Raw genomic sequence first — 19,148 nt, 5'->3', positions numbered from 1 at the left:
ACCCTGCGGTGTTTTTCCACCAAACTTAAGGCAGAATTTAAGCTTCTCATCATGGCCCACAGGCCCTCCATGATCTCTCTCTGCCTAAGGCTCTGACCTCACCAACCACCGCGACCTGGTCTCCCCACTTCTTGCTTGTCTTCAAACACACCCACCTCATTCCACCTGCAGGAGTTCTGCTTTCAGCTTTCTTTGCCTGGCATGTTTTCCCTGATTTTTTCATGACCAGATTCCTCATTTTGCTCAGAACTTTATTCAAATATCATCTCCTCAAAGAGTGCTTTCCTAGCCATCCAGTGTACAATAAACCGCCCTTCTCACCATTCCACATGTATGTGTCTTCAAAGCACTAACCACCTCCTGAAACACATCTCTGTTTGACTGCTTTCTTGTCTGAGTGCCTAACTAGAGAGAGTGCAGGGATCCATCTGTCTGCATTGTTCTCTGTCACCCAGCACCTCAAGCATGCCTGGGGCGTGATAGATGCTCAATAAATAGCAACTGAGTGACTTGATCAGTAAAGTGATTCTTGCACTTTATATGCCTATGAGAAGTAAGTACAGATATTGGGGAAATTTTCAATTTTATTTCAATACTTCTGTATTTTTTTGTTGTTACACAGACATACTTTATAATGAGAAAGATTAAAATGGGCCCCTGTATGTGTGTGAGCTCAGTCAGTAAGTCATATCTGACTCTTTTGTGACCCCATGGACTGTAGCCCGCCAGGCTCCTCTGTCCATAGGACTTTTCCAGCAAAATACTGGAAAGGGTTACCATTTTCTTCTCCAGGGGATCTTCCCAGCTCAGGATCAAACCCAAGTCTCCTGCATTGTAGGCAGATTCTTTACCCCCAGCACCACCTGGGAGCCCAAAATGGGCCTCTAACATTACTTTTTTTAAAAGAGAAGAAAAAAGCATTTTGAAAGTTATATTCAAATATCAAGTCATTAATGATATCCGAGTTCATTCAAGCATTTCTTAGGTTTCAAAAAGATCAGCATTTAGAAGTTTATTTTAGTTCACAAGTAGGCAATAGTTCTTCCTCACATTATCCATGAATTACCAAACAAGGTCACCTGAGAGCCAAATTCAAGTGTTTTTCTCAAATTAAACCTATTAGTTTCATAAAAATATTTTATATTTTGTCTTAATTCCTATCATCAAAACAACCACCATAACTGCCCCTCTTAAATCAGCTATACAGAAAAAGACTACAATTCTGGCTCAGTTACAAGAGTCAGAAGTATAGTTACAATTATGAAACTTTAGCTTCTGTTTGAGAGTTGAGCCACCAGGTCCTCACTTATTCCCCTTGGCATTGCCTTCACCAATGCTTGTCAATATTAACAAGTTGATGCGGACCTCTGTCCCCTCATGCCTCTCAGTGTCCCTCAGAATCATGCCCTGTTAATTTAGAAGGAAAAAGAAATGACTGCTGCCCTTGGGGGATGCAATGAAGAGTTCATCTTTATTGCAGAATAATGTAGGGGCTAGAAGTACATGCTCTAGAGACTGCATGAGTTCCAATCCTGGCTCTACCACTGATCAGAAATGTAATCTTAGACAAGTTGCTTGATCTCCCTCAGCCTCAATTTCCTCATCCTTAAGTTGGCTTCATAATACTTTCTACCTTGCAGACTTGTGAGGATACATAACTTAACACTTAATAATTTAACTTAACAATAACTTAGGATTCTGTTTTAAAAAATACTAGCTAGTAGCTATCATTTTCACCATTTTTATCAACGTCATCATCTTTAGCCTTTCAACACAGAATGAAGCCTTCGCATCAACAGGCCATAGAAGGTGGCAGTCTTTGGATATAAAAATCTTCTTGAACATTGTCTTGGATTAACTGCCCAGTTACTGCCCGCCTCTTCCATGTTCCTGCTGCCAGTTCTCCAGCCCTTCTCTCTCTTTCATAAACTTCCTTTTTTTTCTACCATGTGGCAACCAGCTGGAGGGGGGTGGACACTTCCACCCAAAATTTGGTTCAGATGTCAAAACTGGTGATGGCACACAGATGCTGACAGGGTATAAAGAGATTTATTGCTCACATAATGAGGTTGTCTAGAGAAAGCAGGGAAGGCTTCAAAGCACATCTGAAAATGTCTTGAGAGAACAGGAAGGGGCCTCTGACTTGGGGTTCTTTGGTGCTTAGAAAGTGGGACTCAAGTGAGGGCTCCTTGCATGGGGCCATGTTTGCATGGTTTGATCTTCCCATCAGTACAGAGAGAACATCTGGCTCTCTTCCTAGCCTTCCCAGGTGTGGAGCAGAAGTGAAGCTAGAGAGCTATCAGCAGTCAAATATAAAAATAGAGTCCTACCCTTTTCCACTCCCGAAATGAGAGCTCCACCCCTTCCCAGAGCAGCACTACCTTTCCCGGTGGGTCAAGGGAGCTCTTCCCAGCTACAACTTCAACAACAGAACTATCCCTCATCTCCCCTTCCCAGAAAAACTGCAGGGCAGAGCAACATGTCTCCTGCTTGGTTGCCAAAAAAAAAATTATTCAGAAAATTATGGGTTAAAAAAGACCTCGTTACCTAAATACTTTTCAGAACATAAAAGCATATGCGTAAGTGTGTCTTTATGAAGTACTTTCCAGCTTTTCGTTATCCCTTATAATCTCACAATAATTATATGAAGCTATAACATCAGAGGTGCTATTATTCCACTCTATAGCCATAATCAAAGTTCTCAGTTGCAAACTGTAATAAAGTGGGCTGTAACATGGGTAATACAAGACAATGAGTAGCTTAAAAAAGAGGCATATTTTGACTTTAGAGTACACTACATCATGTATCTTTTATTACCCTTGGTAATGAAATTGTTTAGTGTTCCTGAAGCATATCAACTGATAGTGAGAGAAACTAAAACAAGTAGGAAAAATACGGGTAACCAGCAACTAATTAAGAATAGAATACTAGGCATATAGTCTGCAAAGTCAGTGCAGATTGACTAGGTGTATGTTTTAGGCTAAGTGCCTAAATGTTTGCCCGATCTGTCTCGTAAGTTTGCCATCTTGGGTTAAGAAATTACTACTGAGGGAGTAGAAGAGTTCTCCAACTTTGCAACTTCTATAATTTAATTTTATTATTTTTAACCTATAGTCTCTATGACCTGAATAATTTGGATCACAGTAAACTGCATTTGTAATGGAAAAATTAATCTTACCACTTATTTATAAAAGGTATATTTTCATTTTTTTCATTATTCATTGCTTACTTTAGAAAAGATTTAATAAGATTGGCATTGGTTGTAAAATAAAGCAAGATGATATGAAAGAGAAATGTGAGAAAGAAAAATGTAAAATAAGCATAAGTTATCATATAGAATCTAACATGTAGCTATCAGGAAGTGGCATCAGAGAAGTCCTATAGATGGTCCAAAAGCATGCTCTTACCTTCTAAACAAGGAACCAAGGCTGGTTCCTTGCAGCCAATGTGAAATGGGAAACTAAACAACTATGCGTATTGACATGACCACATTGGTGCTTTGATCAGTACAAACTAATACCGACATGAGTTTATATAATTCCAACAAGAGGCGAAGAAACACCATTTGGCTACTTTTCAGCAGATTAGTATAGATAAATTAATGGTACCCTTGAAACTTTGAAATAATAAAAACAGTTTACGGATACTCCCTTCCCCCAGCCCCTCTTTGAATCCCTAGTTATCTGGATCCTAACTTGGAATCCAATGACAGAGGAGCTGCCGTGAATCTTTTCCTCCAGATGAAATGTTTCATTTCACTTGTTATAGCTCATAAATGGTTTATTGGCTCTTGCATCAGTCATTAGTCATATATTGAAGACTTTTTCACCTGCAGAAACACTGCAAACACAATACGTTTTGGAGAAAGGTCTTTAAAGGCCATCCCACAAAATATAATAACCATTCATCCCCGAACAGCAGATATGAAATTTAAAGGAGAATCTTTGAGTCAGATAATTAAACCTACTGCAGTTCAGTTAGTTCAACCAACATTGGAGGCCCAGGTCTTATCCCAGTACTGGGTAAACAAGGGTGGGTTAAGTTCCATGTTACCTAAGAGCTTGGAGTCTAAAGAAGCAGGTTGTTATCACTAAGTATGGCATTTCCACACAAAAAAAGCCTGTTCTGATGAAAACTTTGGCTTTTCCTCGTAGGTTGGTATAATAGGCTTTTCATCAACTTTGTGCTAAGGAGGCATATTTTCTTCTTTGTCCTACAAACCTATTTCCCAGCCATGTTGATGGTAATGCTTTCCTGGGTTTCATTTTGGATCGACCGAAGAGCTGTCCCCGCAAGAGTTTCCTTGGGTGAGTCTTTCTGTACCTTTGTGAAATGTTAATGTGGGATAAACATTAACATTTAACATTAGCATTAGCATTAACATTAACATTAGCATCCACGAGGAGGGTGGGTGAGTTGGTGATACGTGGAGAGGCAAAGAGGGTGATGGGTTAGTAGGGACAGTTATGATGTGCACTCAGTATTTGACTTGACAGCTATAGGGCAAATTGTAGCTGGACTCTTTCCTCGGAAACCAAGACATTCAGTATGAAGACTGCACCAACTTGACCCAAGGTGGAGGATAGGAAAGAGAGAGAGGGTGAAGTGATGAAGCATAAACAGCCTCACTTCACAAATATCTCTGTTCTGCCTTTCAGGAAAACTGCCCCATCTCTTGCCCAAGTTCACTTCACTTTGCCTGACAAACCCTTACGTTGCAGAAGTTTTCAGTTCAAGTGAATTCACACTCTACTATTGGTACCTTAATAAATTACCTCTTGGAGAGCCGAATGCTTGAATTTGGAAACATAAGCCTTAGTTTAAAAAAATTAGGGCATAGCCGGTTAATAAATACTAAAATCGGAATCAATTGCAGCAGAATTTTAGGTGTCGTGGCACTTCAGAGGTTTCAAATGGGGAAACATTGCCACCTCATTAATAGGTGTGATTGTCACTCTATCTAGAGACATCACAAGCCACTGTCACACACGCAGATTTATGGAAACCACTTCAGACCCACTTAGCAGTTTTGATTGAGTCCTTACAGAGTGGAGTTGCCAAGCTAAGTACTGAGACAATATCTTACTTAATGAGAACCCAGGAGTCAATCCCACCTGCCTTCTTGGCTGGTTTGGGGGAGAACTCTCTCATTTGGGCTGATTCTGTTCTTTTACCCATAATGCTTTATTTAGGGAGAAGATTGTTATAAGTGGTTCACAGTCATCGTAATTATCACACAATTCATTCCAGAAGGAGTGATTTCTAAGTTAATGCTGACAAATTATATGCATACCTCTAAAGATATTTGAAAGACATAAATTGTCATTAACATTAATGACTTGTTCACCTCTTTCCCCTACTAAAAGTTTCAGTTCACAAGCATTTGAGTCTTGAATGTCTTTAAGGGGAAAAATACCATCTGAATGAGTAACTAAATTATTGTGGCTGTTCCTTCATATCAGACAAGCCTGGTCCTGACAGCAGCGGGGCAGTATAGACCCAAAGAGGAGACTAAAGGCCCATTTCCAGCCCTTGAGACAGAAGGAGAAAGGCATTCAGTCTCTAAAGGTTTATGGACACGAGTTTCAATGGGATCCTGAAGCTGACTGCTTAGCTCTTATATCATGAAAATGACAGCAATAAAAGCTGGCTCTCAGGCAGGTTGGACTGAATGTGCAACACTGAAATTCTGTGCTTCTTGTGTCTCCAGAGTTAGGAAATTGCTAGGCAGATTTATATAAAATAATATACAAACCAGAAGTGTCCCTACTTCATTTTAATAGAACAAACATTTCTAGAACATTACTCTGTTTTCAGGCTTTTGTTTCCTCCCACCCTCAGGTTCTTTGCCCTCTGTTTTTTTTTTTTTTTTTTTAATTAATTAATTGTTTATTGAATGTTGATTTACAGTGTTGTGTTAGTTTTGGGGATACAGCAAAGTGATTTAGATTCCTTTCCATGATAGGATATTACAGGATATTAAATATAGTTCCCTGCACTATGCAGGAGGTCCTTGTTGTTATCTCTTTTATATATAGTGGTGTGTATCTGTTACTCCCAAACTCCTAACTTACAGGTGCACCTCGAGGGGTGCAGAGATCCAGCCCAAGCTCCTTGGCACATGGTTTGGCGTGACATCCTCCAGAGGAAGGGATACCTCTTACTACTTTTTACAAAGATAGAGTTTGGGCTTGCAGAAGCCTTGTAATTATTGCTTAGCTCACCTCCTTTTCGTCTTGCCCAAGTTCAACCCTACCACCAGAGCGAAACTTCTAAGACACAAATGTGATCATCATACTCTCAATCTCACACGTGATTGGAGTTTAAATATACTCAACTTGGAATTCAAGGTGTCCCTTGAGGTTTGTCAGATAAAATACAGGACACTGGGTTAAATTTGTGTTTTAGTTAGGCACCAAATAATGTTTTAGTATAGGAACATCTGAAATATTGCATGGAACACACTGATACTGAAACATTATTCATTGTTTATCTGAAATTCAAAGATAACTGAGTATTCTGTGTTTTGATTTGCCAAATTTTCAGCCACACCCCTGCCCCAAAATACTTGCCCTAATAGTGAAAGTAGCTCAGTTGTGTCTGACTCTTGGCAACCCCATGGACTGTAGCCCACCAGGCTCCTCTGTCCATAGAATTCTCCAGGCAAGAATACTGGAGTGAGTTGCCATTTCCATCTCCAGGGAATCTTCCCAACCCAGGGATCAAACCTGGGTCTCTGGCACTGAAGGCAGATTCTTTACTGCCTGAGCCCCCAGACTTACCCTAATAAGCTTCAATCAATTTGAAGATTCAGTGTTCTCAAACAGGCCCTCATGCCTATCTTGCTTATCTCACTTCTGGACATTTGTTCTGACTCCCACTCTTCCTGGAATGCCCTCCCTACCTGTCTTTCTCTGGCAAATTTAGCCATTTCTAAACAAGCCAAAAGCCTTTACTGCTGGTTTCAGGCAGTTATGATCTCTCTCATCTTTGAACCACAGAGCACTGTGTATCTATCCTAAGGGACCTGCTTCATCTATTTCATGTTCAGCTGTGGGGTGGCTTGGCAGCTCATCTTGTCTTCTCTGTTAGAATATGAGTTCTTCAAGGATGGTGACTAGCACAGTGCCCTGCATGTACTTTGTGCTTAATGTATACTTGTCAGACTGCCAATATTTCACCCACCATGTGTTTAATAGCTGCTATTAACTGGAAACAATGATGATTCATTTCTCATTAAGACTCTTCTGCATTTGGGTTAATTTGCTGACTGAGGATGAATCATTTGCAGGTTAAAACCCTTCCACGTCTGTCACGTTTCAGATAAAGAACAACAGAGGCAGAACAGCACAGAGTATCAATTGTGATTAGGCAAGTCTATTACTAGAGATAAAAGCAATCATAATTCAGACTATGTATTGGCTTAAAATACTAGTCTATGATTCCATTCAATTTTACGTGGAGAAAGAGTGAAGAACTCTTACAGAATTGTTCAAGGATGTTTTTACTGTCATGAAGGGTCCTCTTCTCCCCTCTCTCATCTTCTTCCTTCCTTGCTTGCCTCCATCATTCCTGTTGGGCCCCTCTGCATTCCTGTTGGGTATCCCCTTCACATACAATGTATGAAGTAATGGGGTCATCTATCAGGAAATAGATATTTCCTGGCAGAGGAAGGCAACTAAAACTTTCAGACATGTATTCATTCATAAAGAAAAATGCATAATGGAGGATATGCCACATACCTGGAAAATAATACTTAGAAGCTATTCATTTTACCATTATGGAAGTAACTAGAACATCTATGCAGTGGACTCCGGCACATCTGCGAGATAATGGTTGGTACTTTCTGTCCAAAGAGCAGTATTGGGGTATCCAGCCTACCTTCCTCTCCCTTACATCACTTAATATTTTCTTTCTGCCTTGGCCCACAGGGAAAATGTTTTTACTCATTTAAAGATGAATATAGACATTTTTCCTTTCAAACGAGCTCCCTACAGCACAGCTACTGAGGGGGTGAACTGACCTAGTGGTTCTAAGTGTCATCTGTAGGCTTTCATGCCCTCACAAATGCCCGAAGCATTCAACCAAAGCTTCCTTCCTTTCTCTAGTTCCCCCTCTGACTCCTAATCCAATGGCCTTTGCATTGCATCCCATTTAATCCACTCAGAAGCTGAGATCATGCTGAAGTTCTTTCAGAGCTTTCTCTCTCACTGTCCGCCTACCTCCCAGAGGCACTTGAAGTCTGATCTGAGCTGTCTGTCAGTCACCACCTCTTTAGTCTTCTGCCAGTTCAGGAAACGCCATCCTTTCCTGGCATGGTGCCCCACACCCCTGACATGTGTGGCAAGACATAGCCAATGAGAAACAAAAATAGATAAACAATCCTTCCCTCACTAAAGGGCTCCTACGATCTCATATGTGATCTTAAGAATTAATAGAGGGGAGAAACTGCACAGCTCAGGGAAGTTGAGTCCCAGGGGCCAGGCTAAATATTGTCTCAATACTTTCCTACCTATGCATAGCGATTTCAGTAGGCGGGAAGATAATTCTCTAATTCCAACACAGGCCCTTTCTTTGACTAAATACTCACTTCATATAATTCAAAACTCCTTTATTGCAGTGTTAACTTTAATGGGCTTAGAAGGAATACAATTTGTCAAGATTAATGTATTTCTAAGGGATGGCTCAAGACATAATAAGTGTGTTTAATGTAGCTGTAATACTCCTCACTCTAAATTCTATTGCTTTAGGAATTTATACATCAGTTTTCTCATCCTTTACTCCCTTCTCCCCACTCCCCGCCTTCCCCATTTGCTTCTTTTAAACAGAAAAATCTAGAATGCTGGTTTAAAAATAAATAAACTTACCATTATTTAGTTGGACTAAGCACCCTTTTAAAGAAAATGACTGCTAGTTTATTGCTATCTGCAAATATAAATGATCCAATCCCCTTTTATTGACTCAACAGTCATCAATTTGAAATACATGACAAGAGCATGTATTTGTGTGTTTTTCTAAACCCTTATTGCATGTGCTAAGCCTCATGTTACTGTCACTGAAAAAAAAATCAAGTTCTATCTTCCATATCTTCAAAACCCAGTAAGAGGAAACATTTTAAAAATTTTGCACAAATAAAGTAAGCGACTAAACAGGAATGTTCATTTAGGATTTTCATAGTTTTACCAGTGAAATCCTGACAGAATAAGACTTCTGGCCTCTTGAAAAGCACAAAATACCTTCATGCTTCCTGACATAATTCTACACTCAGTTTTATAGCATCTTGTCTCAGAGATACTCCATATATAGAGACTGGTCTATAATCTTAAAAACAAAAGGAAGTTTCCTTTACAGGTTCAGAGTGAGAGGCCACAGGTTTGCATGAAAAAAAGCATGGGTTTCTATATTCAGAGAGAAGGTTTCAATTCTGCTCCTGACAAAATTCAGGCTAATCAGCCACTCTGCACTCATATTTCTTTTCTGCCATGTGTGGCTAATATTTACCTAGGTGTGTGGTGGGTAAACATTCAATAAAGGCAAACAAGTTGTACTTATTAACCTCAGCTTCAGCTATACATACACCCATACCTTAATAAAAATTTCATAGCTCCATGTTTATGTAGCAAGGAATGCTAACGGTATCTACCAACATGCACTGTTGACATGACCACTGCTGGGGAGACCTGAGACTCAGTGGGTCGGTGGCCTGCATGTAATGGTACCTGCTGGGGAAGCATTTAGGTTTCTTATTCTGGAGTTCCAATCCATGTGAAGGTGAGATTTCCGGTCCACCCACGGTGACTGTCAGATTGCCAAATTGCTTTGGTCTCCACCATCCACAGGAAAAAACTTAATTTGAAATTGAATAGCTCTGTAGCACTGTCATTGTCTTTGATATGGGCCTCCCTCAGATGAAAACCTCACAGAAGGATAGAATTTGGTGAAAAGGTAGGAATGTGTGGGTGAGGGCCATCCACCTGCGGGGTCTGAACCTTTTAGGAGTAAATCACTGTGTTCTTCCTGCTGTTTGGGACTCTGTCTGCTGACATTAAAATGTCCTCACAACTTATAAAAATCATTAAGAACTCCATTTGCACCTCCCTGGTGGGAAGTTAAGAAAGAAAACCACGCCAGCCAGCATACATTTCGCATATTTACAATACTAGGCTTTCTCTCCAGGCGGCACTCTTGCACCGTCCCTCTGAGAAATTAGTGTAGACACAGAAGATCTCCCCTAAAGTTGTCATTTTTATTAAGGAAATCTCAGTCGCTCCTTTCTCCCTTGTCCCCCAGAATCTTGATCTCACTACCTCTGATGCCCATTGCAGGGATGAAAGAAGGGAAAGGAAGAGAAGAAAAGGAAATGAAAGAGAAAGCAGTGAGAAGGGAATAGTAGGGAGGAAGTGGGAACAATAGGAGACAGGGGAACGGGAGGGAGGGGAAAAAGTAACTGGTGTTTAGCAGTTGCTTAGTAAAGACTTATCGGAACCAAGCCTCTAGCACCACGCTTTGAATCTGAGTCTCAGCTGAGCTGTAGCTTCAGTAACAAGGGACAAGGCGATAGCAATGACCATGGGCTGTGAGTATTCTGTGTGAAAGAAAACTACAGGGACAGCAAGCTTTAACGCCGCGGAAGAGCACTCCCTGGCCAACGAAAGATTGAAGATTGACATGAAGATACTTTTTTAACAGTAAAAGTTGTGACATGATGGGGAATAGGGGTGGAAATGGTTTTAGAATTAATTTCTTTTTCAGAAGACTTTTTTTTCCTATGGCTGATTCATGTTGATGTTTGGCAGAAACCAACACAATTCTGTAAAGCAATTATCTTTCAATTTAAAAAAATTTATTGGCGTGTGGTTGCTTTCCAGTGTTCCGTTAGTTTCTGCTATATAGCACAGTGAGTCAGTTATACTGACTCTCCTTTGAAATATCCCCTCTTCTTTGGATCTCCTTCGCATTTAGGTCCCCGCAGAGCAGTTTCTCGTTAGTTATCTATCTTATTCATAGTATCAACAGTGTATATGTGTCTATCTCAACCTCCCAACTCATGTTCCCCCCTTTCCCTCCTTGATACTCATGTTTGTTCTCTATGTCTGTGTCTCTATTTCTGCTTGCAACAATACAACAGAATATTACTCAGCCATATAAAGGAACAAAACTGGCTCATTTGCAGAGACATGGATGCACCTAGAGATGGTCATACAGAGTGAAGGAAGTCAGAAAGAGAAAAACAAATATCGTATATTAATGCATTTGTGCAGGATCTGAAAAAATTGGTATAGACAATCTCAGAAGAATTTTTATTTTATTTTTTTTAATTTATTTATTTTTTCAGTGGGTTTTGTCATACATTGACATGAATCAGCAATAGATTTACACGTATTCCCCATCCCGATCCCCCCTCCCACCTCCCTCTCCACCCGATTCCTCTGGGTCTTCCCAGTGCACCAGGCCCGAGCACTTGTCTCATGCATCCCACCTGGGCTGGTGATCTGTTTCACCATAGATAATATACATGCTGTTCTTTCAAAACATCCCACCCTCACCTTCTCCCACAGAGTTTAAAAGTCTGTTCTGTACATCTGTGTCTCTTTTTCCGTTTTGCATATAGGGTTGTCGTTACCATCTTTCAGAAGAATTTTTAAAAATGGAATACTTTTTTACTTTTCTGAGATGGTTAAAAGAGTCCCAGCTAAGGGTGGGAGCCATGAATCCTTAGGGACACGTCTGACTCTGGAAACTTTAGCTGGAGGGAAGGGGAACATCATGGACAGCGGGGCTGAGGGTAAGAAAAAGACACAGGAAGAGAAACCCAAGGAGAGGTTCTGGCTTAGGCTCAAGCTGTACTTGGTTGACCTGCTGAGATTCCACGGCCCTCACACACCTGTGATCAGCAGATAGCGACCTGGAAATTGCCCCCCTGGTGTCCTCTGGCCCTGGACCCTGAAGCTGAATGGGGCTGTCACTGAGCTCATCACTGTTCTTGCATGGCAGGAATCACCACGGTGCTGACCATGTCCACGATCCTCTCCGGGGTGAGTGCCTCCATGCCCCAGGTGTCCTACGTCAAGGCTGTGGACGTGTACCTGTGGGTCAGCTCCCTCTTTGTCTTCCTGTCGGTCATTGAGTACGCAGCCGTGAACTACCTCACCACTGTGGAAGAGCGGAGACGATTCAAGAAGACCGGGAAGGTACTGCCTTGCTTTCACTGCCGGATCCTTTTCGGAATGTGAAGAAGGCTATCCTCATCCACTCCCTCTCCTGGAAGCATTGCAACCCTTGTATGAAGTTCGTGTAACTTGGCAGAATGCAAGTTTGTGACGAATGATCTTGAACTTTACTCTTTCTGCTCTGTGCTGGCTGGTTTCCTTGGCATCCCAAAGGAAGGTTTTGCCGGGAGGTTTTCTGTAAGAGGAATTTCTCACATTGTGCTCCCCTGCATGACTCTAACCCTCGAAAAGAAGGGGTTGGTGTACAAATCCGCATCCTTTCATGGAGATGATGATGATGGTGTGTATGTGTGTGTAAGTCACTCAAACCTGTCCGACTCTCTGTGGCCCCATGAACTGCCAGGCTCCTCTATCCATGGAATTCTCCTGGCAGGAATACCAGAATGGGTAGCCTTTCCTTTCTCCAGGAGATCTTCCTGACCCAGGGATTAAACCAGGTCTCTGCACTGCAGGCAGATTCTTTACCATCTGAGCCACTAGGGAAGCCCAGTGATGATGATCGCTAACGTTTAATGAGTGTTTCTTATCTGTTGGCTTTGTGCTAACCACCCAACATATTATATTACTTCATTCTCACTGTAACCCAAAGAGGTCAGTACTTTATCGCCTTCATTTCACAGAGGTGAAATAGGAGCAGTTGGGGAGTAACTTGACCAAGGTCACGCAGCTTAAGAGGAATCAGGATATGCTTCTGGAGCTCTCCAACTCCAAAGGCTGTGCTCTCAACCAGTAAATGATAGATCTCCACCAAGAGCTAGGATTTATCTTTCTTTTCTTGTCACTCAGGTGAGTGGTAGAGCATAAAGGAAGGTTCTCCTCTTCACCATATACAGGGAACAAGGTGCCTTCTGGGTCCTAAGTGTTGGCACATACTTCTTGTGACATTGCTTTATCAATCTGGATTGATTGATCTCTACCTGCTTCTTTCACAAAGGGTTGGGGCACCAATTTCCTGTTGTTATGAGAACTGAAACATGCTATTTTACTTCAGAAACCTAGCGGATCAAATTAATATGTGTGTATTCATACATACATACACACAAATTAATCTGATACACATATATATGTGTGGTTGTTGTTCAGTTGCTGAGTCATATCCAACTCTTTGCAAACCCATGGACTGCAGCACTCCAGACCTCCCTGTCCTTCACCATCTTCCAGAGTTTGCCCAAGTGCATGTCCATTGAGTCAATGATGCTATACAACCATCTCATCTTCTGTGTCCTCTTCTCCTTTTGCCTTCAATATTTTCCAGCCCCAGGGTGTTTTCCAATGAGTTGGTTCTTCGCATTAGGTGGCCAAAGTATTGTATATGGCCAAAGTGTGTGTGTGTGTGTGTATAGTGTGTATATATATATATATATATATATATATATATATATTCATAGGATGTGTATATATAAATATGCAATAATTTTAATGTGATATATTCACACTGGTTTAAGAAGAAATTCTTAAATGAGTATTTATACACACCAAAACATTATTTAATATTTTTTATACTTCTACTGAGATTATTTCATCCTTTTTAAAAAGAACATTTTTGTATCCTCTTCTTGAACTGAACCCTCATATTGGCTCCATGATGTGGGCCTTAGAGAGGTTATTATCTCTATTTTTAAACTGAAACAGAAGCGTTTTAGTGATGTGAAGTAATTTGCTGAAAGATCCACAGCCAGCAGACCTGCAATCGCAATTCAGATCGCCTATAATGCTACTTCATTTTTAAAATTTCATATCCTTTGAGTCAAAGCTGTAATGGAAGCTGATTTTGCTTCATCAGAGATTCTTTAGTTCCTTTTGTCGACAGCACGGAAGTAGGTGTCTCTGTCACATACATGCCCACAGTGATTGCTATGCAGGTGTGAGAAAATCAGGTTTTAGACAAGCATGCAGTGATCAGAACGCTCACCTCACCTGGGATTTAAGATTCTCGCTCAGTAGGTCTGGGTGGGAGCTAAGAGTCTGCATTTCTAAGATGGCCCAGACTCCATTGATCCACAGCCACGCTGTGAACAGCAATGATTAGGTAAGCTGTGAAGTGAAAGAGAAAACTGTGATGAGAAAAAGAATTTTGTTCTTTTTTTATTTTGTTTTGTTTTTGTGTGGGGAGTAGTTTCTTTCCTGAAGAAAGAGGCACTACAGTGATTTTGGCCACCTGTATCTAGTCCTTTGACTCCCAAATACCTACATCTTTGCCTTCTCACCTGTACCCCCAACCACCCCCACCAGAACATCTGTGCTCACATAACCTGAATTTTTTTCACTTGATCAAGTTGTACACAAACTTCTATGTACCACAGAAGAGATTCTTTTGAGTTAATAAGCATCATTCACTTTAAAAGATATTTTTTATTTTTAATTGTAGTAAAATGCACATAACATATAATTTGCCATCTGAATTGTTTGTAAGTGTACAGTTTGGTAGTATTAAGAATATTTACATTGTTGTATACAACCAATCTCCAGAAAGTGCTCACCTTGCAAAACTGAAACTCCGTACCCATTAAACAACTCCCCATTTCCCCTCCCCCCACCCAGCCTCTGGAAACCACCATTCTAAGCCTCCTTCAAAGGTGCAATTATCTCAAAAGAGAGTCCTACTTGCCCTTCACATGTTTGTGGGACAAAGGAAAGAGCACAGATTTGGAGTCAGAAGTGATGCCAAACTTAACAACTTAGCTCAGTATCCCAGACTGTCTCATTCTGTATTTGCAAAACGTGGAATTTCTTCTCTATTACCTTGTTGTGAAGATCAAATGTTATAATAAATGCACCTGAAATTTTTGCAAACTATGTCACACTACACAAATGTTACATTCTTATTGTGACTAGTGCCCAGAGCATATGCTCTGAAGGAGTAGCAGTTTTGGGAACAGGTTGTTTGAGATCTTTAAAGGGCTGGGATGCTTTGGTGAGACACAAGGAAGAAAGATCTATCTGAAGGTTTGGGGGCTAATCGATGATAGCTCTCCTCTCTGTAGCTCAGCTGGGAAAGCAGCTTGAGGGAGAGAGAGATGTAGCAGCCAGACAGATGGATGTGATGATCTTACCTTTGTTACTGGTAAAGTAGTTTGGAGAAAGTGCCTTAGATCTGTGAGCCAGGGGGGTCCCACTAATATTTCATCCCTGTATTCAATGTACTTACTCTCCCTGGTCATAGGAAAATTTTGATGATTCAGGATTTCTCTGTAGGGACAGTCTCCTTTACCTCATTTCAGAGAATAAACCTGGACAGCAATGCAGATCCAAAAGTAACTCCAAAGGGGCTAAGCCACACATGCTAGTTCCCTCCTCCAAACCCATCAGGTGGAGTGATTGAGGGATGATAGGAAAGACCAGGAATGTTAGGCTATAGAGCTCCTCCCTGTGAAACCATGAAAGAATCTGCCTGCAATGCAGGAGATGTGGGTTCGATCCCTGGTTCAGGAAGATCCCCTGGAGAAGGAAATGGAAACCCACTCCAGTATTCTTGCCTGGGAAATCTCATAGACAGAGGAGCCTGGTGGGCTACAGTCCTGGGGTTACAAGTTCAGACACAACTTAGTGACTAAACCACCCCTAGCACTAAGCAAAGCTCATTTCCTACCAACACCACCCCATCACCACCACCACACACCTGTCCCAACCAGCCCCCCAACACCACCCCATCACCACCCCAACACCACCCCATCACCACCACCACACCTGTCCCAACCAGCCCCCCAACACCACCCCATCACCACCCCAACACCACCCCATCACCACCACCACACACCTGTCCCAACCACCCCCCCATCCCAGCCCCCAGACACCAAGAGCTGGGAGAACAGCCAGGGCCATGGAAAATCTGTCCCTAGTGTTGACCTTTGCCCAGAAAGGAGAAAGGAAGGTATTAATATTTTATTTCTTATTCCTTCACCCAAATGTTTTCCTAATTCTAGGACTTAGAATTCAGTCTAAGACACTCAGATCTACACTTTAGCTATAATATGCCTTAGTTATGTGCTAATTTGTAAGCTGGAGAGAAAAAATAAAGACCAGTTCAAAAGCTCTTTCTGTTGAAACAGCCAACTCACTTACTTGTGGAAATTAGCAGCCTGCTGGTAAATTGTGTACTTAATCAGTTTTAGAAATCTAAATTATCATAATGGAAAAAGAAAATGGTACCCTTGTTTTTCATAGAAGAGTCTATCTTTTCTTAACATGCTAATGACATTTTTGGGACTTTCCTGATGACTCAAACATTAAAGAAACCGTCTGCAATGCAGGAAACCCATGTTTGACCCCTGGGTTGGGAAGATCCCCTGGAGTAGGAAATGACAACCCACTCCAGTATTTTTGCCTGAAGAATTCAAACAGAGGAGCCTGGTGGCTACAGTCCACAGGGTCACAAAGAGTTAGACATAACTGTGCATAGCACCGCAGTGACATTTTTCTTAAGATAAAAGTGTGGATGCTCAGTGAGACGACTCAGCAGCGTTCTGGGTGGCTAGCAAAACCACCAAGGGGACTATACATAGTTATTCTATCCTCCGATCCAGAGTTGAATATATTATTAATGTTATTGTTGGCCATTGGTTAGTAATTCAATCTTGATGCTATTTCATGTTTATTTTACCCATTTTCATCTTACTATGGAAAGTTTCCGGGACTAAAACAAAAAGGGACAACATAACTCGAATATGGTTCGCTGGTTAGTTTACTGATTTCACAATATCGTCCCTATGTGTCTTGAATTCAGTAAAATATTAGGCTTTTGAGTCAGTACAAATGAAATATACATTTTGGCAGAATTTACTCTGCAGCCTCCGATTGGAATTCAGAGTACTTTCATCCAACAGTAGCCTGTCCATATTTGTTCAGTTTTAAACCTCCCTATAGATCAAAAAGAGATTTTGTTTTCTCAGAAAGCAATTAGTGATAGCTGCTTCTGGGACACAGCTCTGTACCAGAAAAGAAAAAGTGAAGTCGCTGTCCGACTCTTTGTGACCCCATGAACTGTAGCCTACAGGCTCCTCCATCCATGGGATTTTCCAGGCAAGAGTACTGGAGTGGGTTGCCATTTCCCTCTCCAGGGGATCTTCCTGACCCATGAATCGAACCCAGGTCTCCCGCATTGCAGGCAGACGCTTTACCATCTGAGCCACCAGGGAAGCCTCTGTCCCAGGGAGAACCACTATCTCCCTCAGAATAAAACCTTTAAGAAATATAGTACTTACATTCAGTCAGGCACTGGAGCCAGAAAGCAGTGATAATTCACTCCTTTAAAAAAAAAAAAAGCCAATTTCAACTTGTTTAATTGAGCTGTGTTAATAACATTTAAAGGTACTTTTCAACAAAAGTGGGAAGGCTTGACCAATTTTCATTTTAAAAGAGCAGGCAAAATCATTGGCTACCTCCATCCCACATTCAAGCATAAATGGATCGCCAGATGCTATTATTCTGTTTTGGGATGGAAAAAAAAAAAAAAACACACAGATTAAGCACACTGCTATGTTTTTTCTAAAAAGGAAAACTACATTGAAAAACAAGTCCATTTAGTTGATACATCATATTCCATTTCGATTCACAAACTTAGAGCAAACAATTCACACTACTCAGAAACAAAAAGAAACACCTGAAACAATGTTCCCTCTCGGGGAAACAAACATTGAGTGTTACAGTCTATCAGGCCAGGACTAAATTGAAAGCATTTTCAATTACAGTTGTGGTACATCTATTTGTATAATGCTCAAATATTTGTATAATGATAGCTCCTTAAATCCATATTAATAATGGATGTCTAAGATGACGTTTTCCATTTATGATGAGAATGACTTTTAATCAGACACTAGAAGCAAAACTAGAGTTTTACTCTTTAAGCAAAGCATTCTTTGTATTTATTAAAACTGTTTTAAAAATCTGATTGTTTAGATTTTGACTGTAATTCCTTCTCCTAAAACCATATTCATGACTTACTAATAAAGTCTTTTTGTTAGATTTCTAGAATGTACAGTATTGAGGCAACTCAAGCCATGGCCTTCGATGGTTGTTACCGTGACAGTAAGACTGACATGGACCAGACTTCCTTTTCTGTACACTCAGAAGAGGACGCCTTGCAAGCAAGATGCATAAGCAACCTCAGTGCAGATTCACCTCGGATAAAGAGGAGAAAATCCTTAGGAGGGCAGGTTGGTAGAATCATTCTGGAGAACAACCATGTCATTGACACCTATTCAAGGATTTTATTTCCCACTGTGTACATTACGTTTAATTTGTTCTACTGGAGTATTTATGTTTGAAGAGGAAATCCCAATTGATAAAATGTGTTTGGAGTCAGATTATGTTAAAAACAACAACAACAAAAACCACCAACTCTTAACTATAAAGTTGGATGGTGCCAGATTAAACTGGAGTCAGCCAATCACCTGTCCTGTCCTAAAGAAAATGTGAAAGTTGACTGATTTACATCAAGGAAAGAGTTTAAGGTCTTAGGAGAATTTGGCTCTATCAGTAAGGGTTACAGGCATGCATAGGATGGAAAACCAATTTCCATAGGGAAGGGCTTTGTACCTACTTTATCTGGAGTCTCCTTGCTTTCTAAATGTAAATTATCTGCATTTGAGTGAAAAATTAAGCCGGACTATGCCCATGGTGGCTCAGATGGTAAAGCGTCTTCCTACAATGCGGGAGACCCACGTTCAATCCCTGGGTCAGGAAGATCCCCTGGAGAAGGAAATGGCAACTCTTGCTTGGAAAATCCCATGGATGGAGGAGCATGGTAAGCTATAGTCCATGGGGTCGCCAAGAGTTGGACACGACTGACTTTTCACTTTCAGTAAAAACTTTTCGATGCCAATAATTCAGGGTGACTCTGTTCCTTAGTGCTAACCAGCTGTCAGATTCCCTGGCAGTACTGGGTCTTTCTGAGGAAGAATGTTAGCGTCAAGGTGGCAC

General features: G+C 41.0%; 1 protein-coding gene across 1 annotated transcript in view; it reads left to right on the top strand.

Moving 5' to 3' along the window:
* Positions 1-18,493, top strand: part of GABRR3 (gamma-aminobutyric acid type A receptor subunit rho3) — a 44,663-nt gene extending 26,170 nt beyond the window's left edge. Inside the window, exons 7-9 of the mRNA XM_061134372.1 lie at positions 4,155-4,307; positions 11,995-12,191; positions 18,191-18,493. Of these exons, the coding sequence (XP_060990355.1) occupies positions 4,155-4,307; positions 11,995-12,191; positions 18,191-18,493 (653 nt within the window). The remainder of the gene's footprint in view (positions 1-4,154; positions 4,308-11,994; positions 12,192-18,190) is intronic.
* The last annotated feature ends 655 nt before the right edge of the window (positions 18,494-19,148 follow it).

The sequence above is a fragment of the Dama dama genome, chromosome 31 (assembly GCF_033118175.1).
Source record: "Dama dama isolate Ldn47 chromosome 31, ASM3311817v1, whole genome shotgun sequence".
NCBI classification, from domain to species: Eukaryota; Metazoa; Chordata; class Mammalia; order Artiodactyla; family Cervidae; genus Dama; species Dama dama.
This window is presented reverse-complemented; position numbering and strand designations above follow the sequence as displayed.